This window comes from Mus pahari, chromosome 2 (genome assembly GCF_900095145.1).
Source record: "Mus pahari chromosome 2, PAHARI_EIJ_v1.1, whole genome shotgun sequence".
In the NCBI taxonomy this organism is placed as follows: domain Eukaryota; kingdom Metazoa; phylum Chordata; class Mammalia; order Rodentia; family Muridae; genus Mus; species Mus pahari.
Window position 1 is genome coordinate 151489077 of NC_034591.1, and position 7957 is coordinate 151497033.

General features: G+C 35.7%; 1 protein-coding gene across 7 annotated transcripts in view; it reads left to right on the top strand.

The window, feature by feature from the left end:
* Positions 1-7957, top strand: part of Atf7ip (activating transcription factor 7 interacting protein) — an 89577-nt gene that overhangs the window by 31821 nt on the left and 49799 nt on the right. For 2 of the 7 annotated variants that reach the window (XM_029534341.1, XM_029534330.1), the window contains exon 2: positions 6334-6387. The exons of 2 other annotated variants lie outside the window; for them this stretch is intronic. Coding sequence is in view for 1 of the 5 variants with exons in the window: in XM_029534330.1 (XP_029390190.1) it covers positions 6334-6387 (54 nt within the window). In the remaining 4 variants the exon portion in view is untranslated. Of the gene's footprint in view, positions 1-3609; positions 3718-4582; positions 4640-5755; positions 5774-6333; positions 6388-7957 lie in introns of those variants that run through there. 3 more of the 7 variants (XM_029534344.1, XM_029534349.1, XM_029534354.1) reach the window with 3 other exon arrangements.

The window sequence follows — 7957 nt, forward strand, 5'->3', positions numbered from 1 at the left end:
AAAAAAAAAAAAAAAAAAGAGAGAATAGATCATTAGGAAAAAGTAATCGTAAGTAGATTTAATCTTTATCATCTGTTTCCTGGAGCTTTTTCTATTTATTTAAGTGAGTCTGTGTTTGATCCCCATCACCACAAGAACAAAACCAGAAACACTAAAAAGAAAACCACATAAGGCAATTGCTTGTTTTAATAGGATTGGACTCCGGCTGGTATAGGATCTTACTCAGCGGGTAAGAGCACCCGACTGCTCTTCCAAAGGTGCAGAGTTCAAATCCCAGCAACCACATGGTGGTTCAAACCATCCTTAACGAGATCTGACTCCCTCTTCTGGAGTGTCTTAGGACAGCTACAGTGTACTTACATATAATAAATAAATAAATCTTAAAAAAAAAAAAATAGGACCAGACTCTACCACAACCTTAGATTTCAGCAGCTATAACTTGCGTTAAAGTGAAATGCAAGTGTTACCTTTCCATTTTTATTTTATTTTTTATTTTTTGCCTTAGCTTGCCTCCTCTTTCTTCCTGTCTTAAACTTTCCTTCATTATCCATGTGTCCTTCCACCTCCATGCCTAGGATTCAGCCTTAGGACTGCATACATGCTTGGTGAGCCCTCTTCATTTTGAGTCAGATCTCTTGCCTTTATATTCTTCTTTGATATTTTTAGATTACAGATTATCACCTTTAGAATTGAAAATTATTTCTGGAGTAAATATGTAATTTACAGAGAAAAAGGCATACATATGCTAAAAACCACTAGGTTGCAAGTTCAGAGTGAGGAAATGTGTCTCACATCTTGACAGCTCAAGATTTTTCTTTTTTCTTTTTACTTTTTTGTTTTTGTTTTTGTTTTTATTTTTGAGACAGGGTTTCTCTGTGTTGCTCTAGCTGTCCTGGAACTCATTCTGTAGACTAGGCTGGCAACTGAAGAAATTTTAAACATGTGGACTTTAACATCTCCATTGTACTAGGAACCAGTTGAAACATCAAAAATGAAATTTTCTAGGGATTATTTATGTTCAAATATATTTTGTTTGACAAATTTTTCCTCAGTGATACTAATTAACTTTTGATAAAATAATTTATGTCTTATGTGAATAAGATGCACTATCATTAGAGGTTTATGTTTTAAAAAACAAATATGGAAATCCTTACCTTATTTAGAGGTCTGCTTTATTGAGTTGTGTTTGTAGTACACAACAAATAGGCTTTTGAAAATCAATAAATGACATTCTCAAATAATTGCACAAAAATAGGGAGACAAATGCTGTATTATTCAGCTATTTGGATTTTTCTTTTTCTTGAAAGCCTGGGATTTGTTAGAACTGGGATTCAAGTGCCTCATTGTTCTCCTGGAAGAGGGAAACTGCGGATGTGTGTGTGTAGTGGAGGTGTGTGTGCAGTGGATGTGCGTGCTCGCATGGACACAGGAGAGCAGACAATAGAATGCTACTTGGCACTGATCCATTATTTAATGGAACATGTTTTTTTTTTGTTTTTTTTTTTTTTTNTTTTTTTTTTTTTGTAATTGGAATCTAATAAAAGGTATGAGATATGTTAGGTGTTATAAAATGCAAGACTCTATTTCTCTCCAAGGAAATGAGGTTTTTCAGCCAGGAAGTTTTGCTGTTAGGCTCATATCTGTTCTAGGAGTTAGGCTTGCATATTGTTTCTATTTTTAGGCTGTTGCCAGGTGGATTTAAATTTTCTCCTCTTATGGTTGCCCAAGTTCTAACTTCCTGATTGGTTACATGACCCTGCTTTCTTTAGCCAACCACAGTGACTATGCAAATTGTATTTCAGATTCTGTTTCTGTCAAAGAGCTGCTAAGATGGCTGCAAGGGGCTCCTTTGGGCTATGTTTATCATTTCAAGGAGGGCTTTAGTCAGCGTGTAGTGTAGTGATAAGTAGAGATTTCTCTTAAAGGGATGTTTTAATTTTGAAATAAAAACACACTGTCCATGCAAACTTCCACGAGGCTGAAAACGCCTCTTGTTAGATGTGATTTTAAGGTGTTATATACTTCGATACTTAGACACCGTGTAAGTGGTACACTTTATTACTTACATGTAAATGTGTGAGCGTGCTAGCTTAGAAACTGTTAGAATGTTCTAGATTACTACCTTTGCTTTCTAAAAACAGATTTTTTATTTAAAAATTACTTGTAGGTGTCAGTTACATATATGCAGTGTATATTCTTTAGTCTGAACTGTATAGTGTGTGTTCATTATTATAACATTAGGATACTCCAATTTTCATTATATTGTGAATGGCTTTAGAAGCATATCATGACACTGATATATTTAAGATGTTTTCTGATATGAAAGTTTTGCATTCCTAAAATGCAAATACTAAAAATACTAAAAATCTTATACTGAAGATATAACGAGATATGCTAAAGTGCTTTGTTAATGTACATGTAGGTATTAAAACTGAATAATGTTTATTTTTTAAATGATGCTTTTAAAATGGTGTCAGAATAGGAAATGGTAGCAATACTGGTGAAGAATTGATAAGAATACTGGTAAAATATAATAAAGCCACCAGTCCAGGACGTGAGATAATGCATCTCATGCAACTTGCCAGGTTTAGTTACATGTTAGGTTTTGATTAGACTCAGAAAACATTTGTTTCATTTCAGATTTTCTGGTTGTCCTGGGAAAAGATAGTTAATTGTATTTTCCATGAGTAGAAGACTGTTAGATGGTAATCCTCAGTGCTGCATGCTTTGATATTTTTATAGTGTGTTTAATGCACAGTACTATGGCCTTTTGAGATAAACATGTTCTAGAATCTTGTCCGATTTAGAAGAAGGAAGAAGAGTAAGAGGCTTTTTTGAGTATGCAGAGACAAATGTTGGAAATATTTACATGTGCTACCTTTATTAAAAGCAGAAATCACACCAAATACTTAAGCACCTGGAAAATTGAACTTCCTAAAAGAAAGTATGAACTCTAACACTCAGTTTCTTGGTAGTTTTTTTTTCCTAAATTTTGTGTGTATATGTGTTTGCCTGTGCGCACACACACACACACACACACACCCACACTGTGCATCCCATGTATGCCTGGGGCCCAGGGAAGCCAGAGTTTGAGGCACCTCGGTGCTGGGTGCTGGGAATTGAACCTGGTCCCCTTGGAGAGCAAGCAATGTTCTTAACATTGAGCCATCTCTCCAGCCCCGGTGTAGGCCTTTTTGTTTTATTTTATTTTTAATGTTAAAAATATGACCTAATAAAAGAGGTCAGGGAAAAGTCACAGAAAAATAATGCACTTTACACAAAACAAGACATCTTGGTTTTTGAGATACATTTTTTTTTAAGGTTTTGATTTAATATATACTAAATCGGAGAAGGTCAAAGTAATAAATTATTATCAGACTAATGGATAGTAAACAGTGAGAAAGGTTGTTAGTATTTATTGTGTAACTGATTATTTCTTATGGCCCTTCATGAATAAATACTGCCAATTCCCAAGCAATGCAAACCTTAGAGCTATCAACTGAGAAATGAGGGTTTGTTTACTTTTAGTTTATATTTCTTATCCACCCATCCATCCATTTATTTATTTGGTGTGTGGCTGTGTGTTCATGTGTGTCTTGGAGGTCAGAGGACAGTTTGTGGGGATCTTCTCTTCCACTCTTCCAAATTCAAGTCATGAAGATCATGATGATGTCAGCATGGTGACAAACAGATTCTTATCGGCAATAGAAGTCACGGGTAAGAAGTAAAATGATGCTTAGGGGTTGGTTATTGTAGTCACCTTTGTTGATTTGATTTTGTTAGGCCATCTAAGGAAAGAATTTGAATAAAACATTTTCCCGGGCTAGAGAGATAGCTCAGTGGTTAAGAACACTGAGTTCAGTTCCCAGCAGCCTTAACTTGGACTCCAAGGCATCTGATGCCCTCTCTGGCTGCTGATGGCACATGCACACATGTGACAGACATTTACATAAATGTAAAACAGATAGAAATCCTCAAAACCCAGGATTTTCAGCATCTGATTAGTCAGAAAAAATCTTAGTGATGTTTCTCCCGGTATGGACATATTTGAAGTGTTTGTCAAAGATCTGTGCTGTATTTACTTAACATGATTTTGCATTATGTTCCAAGTTTTTTGTGAGTTGTATTTTTATGTATTCTTTATTAAAGATACTAATTTGAATTAACATGGTGGTTTTGTGTGTGTGTGCATGTGTGTGTGTGTGTTTTGAATCAATAATCTTGGTATTTATTTGGGCTATTTTTAGAAACAGTACAGACTCTAGTTTAAATATAAACAATAAAATGGGAAAAAACTTCTCAAACAAAAATCAAGCAGCACTATAGATAGCTTTTATTGACACAAAGCATTTGAGGTTGTGGTTATGTATAAGAGGTTTCCATTTTCATTGTTTCCTTTGACTTGCACCGTGCCTGTAGTTCTTAGAGCACTTGCCCTCATCTGCTTCCTTTGTTGCTGGGTAAGGTTTGTGATACTTTTCTCTGATTGGATTTAGGCAGCTAAGGCTTTGAGCCAATCAGAGAGCGAATTTCAGTTCCCTCGCAGGACTGAAGGAAGCGCTGAAGCAGCTGTTGATTTATTTCCCTTATGGGGCGATTATATAAACTAAAATTATGGCTGCAGCAAGCTCCCTCTTGGGTATGTTTGAAAAATTGCAAGGTTCACCTGTAACGAAGGGGGAAATGATGAGTTTAAAAACGTGTTGACTAGGAAAAGCTGATAAAGATAGTGAATTTGGGGGAAATAAATTCTGATCATAGATTTTTTTTTTGTAGTATATATTTTAAAAAACCCTGTAAAATTAACTTATAATCCACACCTTTTATCGCTTCAAAAGCAGAGCTTTTTAAAAAATCAACTGTGAAAAGCAATTAATTGTGCTTGTTGTAGTAAATACATTGTTACCACTTAGATCAACCAGAACCGGACATTTTGATTTTGTTCTGAGAATTAAGCTGAGTCAGGTCCATGCAGTAGACAACACAGCGCTTTGTCATCCTGCCCATGGTCCAGAAGCCTGTTGAATTTTGGGTTTGGAAATCTGTATTAGTAACGAACGGTAGGTGAAATGGTTTGAGAGATCATCTTAATTATTGGGATTTAATATTTTGGTGGGATTTTTTATAATTCTTTTTTACAAATATAAGAACTATTATCCTTGTAAAAGAAAATATATTTTGAATTTTATAGGTTCTAACTCATTATGTAGGAATGGTATTTTTATGTATTGTCCCTGTTTAGCTGATTTCTCAGATAAGTTATATTTTAGAAACATTTATGAACATTGATTAAATCCAGATAAAGTAGCATAGAAGATCTATAAATCTTCTCCACTTGTATATGTGTGCTGTGTATTTAAACCATATCATGGATTTAAGACAGGGATCTGTGTTCTAGGTTATTTGTTTCAGACAAAGAACCACATTGCACCATTTCAGCTCTGGGCTTTGTCAACTAGGTTTCTCTGACCTTATTGTCTGTCTCCTGTTGCTGGGCAGGAAATAGAATGCTGACTGCTGATTGGCTGAGTTTCTCTGTAGCTCTTGAACAGCCACGTAAATTCCCGAGGTTTTTGAGCAGGGAGATTATAAGCTAAGACAAAACAGTTTCCCTTTGTTTCATGGCTGTGATCTTTTGCTAGAAAGTGAAAGAAGTGGGTGCGGGGAGGGGGCTCAGGAAAAGTTCTTCTTTGAAGAAGAGGTTCACTGCTCTTCCCTTAAAAAGAATTTATCAAAAAATTGAAAAAAATGACAAGGCATAGAGACGTCTCAGGTAACACACTTTTCTCTGGTTATTAATGTATAAATTTCTATAGAAAAATGTTGATAATATTTCACCAAGTTCTTGGATCTGAATATGTAAAGCAAGGACTTAAAATAAATACTTCGTTTTTAAACTCCTTTTAGATTAAAAAAGTACTTCCAGGAGAAACTTAATTCATCACATAATGTGATGTGCTTCTAGGTATGGCAGACATTTTCTGCTGTAAAATAGAAATTCTTTTTCTGTAAACTGGTCCGGTGGAAGCACTTTGACCCATGTTGCTGCTGTACAGAGGAGCACAGATGCTACAGAATAATGTAGGTAGATGTATCTGAAGTCCAGAGGAAGATGCTAAAGTGAGCTGTAAGATTACCTTCTAATGCAGCCTTGGAGACTTGTTTGCAGGGTACACACCCTTCCCTAATGTAAATTTTTCCTAATGAGCTTTGCTTATGCAAAATAGATTTCTCAAAGCAGATTGCTGATTGGTTTGCACAGATAGACTGAACTAATTTGAACTTGTTCATGCTACTTCCTTATTGCTTTGTCTGTTTTGTTGTTACGCATAGAACCTATGAGAATCTGCTGAATGGCTACAGTGCGCTCCCTGGTGGGTGTGGAAGGTATGTGAGGTCTCTGGCAGTACTTTAGGTTATTACTCAATTTAATGACTTTGTTGCAAAAACCAACTTGACCTGGGTTATATTTATTTGTATTAAACAAGAATTTAGTAATACTTTTTGTTTACACTGGTTTACTGGATTTTCAAGTATCTCTTCACACAAACACGCACAATATGTTATATAAAGAGAAAATTTGTCTCAGTCTGAAAGTTATGCTTAAAAACTACATGGAATGTCCTTACAGGCTAAACCCATGATCATTCTAGATGACCTTTTTTGTGGTTGCAGAGCCTTACACTGTAGCACAGTTTGGATAGGAACTGACTACAACTTAGACTGGTTCAGACATGTGATGATCCTCCTGCCTCAGCCTCCCAAGTGCCAGGATTACCAGTGTACTCCACTTTGCTTAGCTTAACTTCTTAATATTAGCTGGGAATGGTGACGCACGCCTTTAATCCCAGCACTCGGGAGGCAGAGGCAGGTGGATTTCTGAGTTCGAGGACAGCCAGGGCTGTCACACAGAGAAACCCTGTCTCAAAAACAAAACAAAACAAAACAAAACAAAAAAACAAAACAAAAAAAAACAAAAAAAAACCCACCAAAAATTCTTAATTAATTAATCATCAATTAGTCACATCTCATATAAATCTCAGCAAAGCCTGTATTGGTAGATACAGTTCCTCTTAAGATACTTTAAGATACAGTTTCTTTTAAACACTTTAAAAACTTGAAATGTTAGTCAACCAGCCTCATCCAGGAGATGTGGGGTTCAAATTTATAACTCTCAGCCAAGTTCATTGATTATTTGCATTGTGAAAAGTTAAGTATTTTCTTTTTGTTTTTGTTCATTTGTTGTTGTTGTTTTGAGACAAGGTTTCTCTGTGTAGTTCTGGAACTCAATCTGTGGACCACACTGACCTCGAACTCAGAGATGATACCCCTCTCCTCCCCACCCAAATTTTGGAATTAACGGCATGCACCACTATACTGGCTTATGTTTTAAAAATGTTTAATTTTAATGTAAATAATTATAATTCTTGGTTATGCATAGAATATCTGAAAATGGATATTTCAAAGTTTAAAGGAATAGTACTTCAGTCTTTAAACATATTTAAATGGTAATCACACTACATTTAATATGTTTATTATAGTCAGCCTAGTGAGTGCTAAGCTTGTGTTATCTGGGATATAGTTCACTGGCAGCACTGATCAGCATGCATTGGAAGTCCTTAGGTTTTAATCTCCTGCACCAAAAGTAGTCCCAAAGTTTATGCTGAAAAATGTATAGGTAACAGGACTTGCAAGTGGATGAGAAAAGATAATCTCCAAGTGTAAATTCTAAAATAGTACCGGTGTGATTTTGTTTCAAGGTTTCTGTAAATATAGTTGAAAGATAATTTTTCTAAGAAGTACTTTAAATAAAAAAAGGGGGAGCTGGTGAGATGGCTCAGTGGGTAAGAGCACCTGACTGCTCTTCTGAAGGTCCGGAGTTCAAATCCCAGCAACCACATGGTGGCTCATAACCATCCATAACAAGATCTGACGCCCTCTTCTGGAGTGTCTGAAG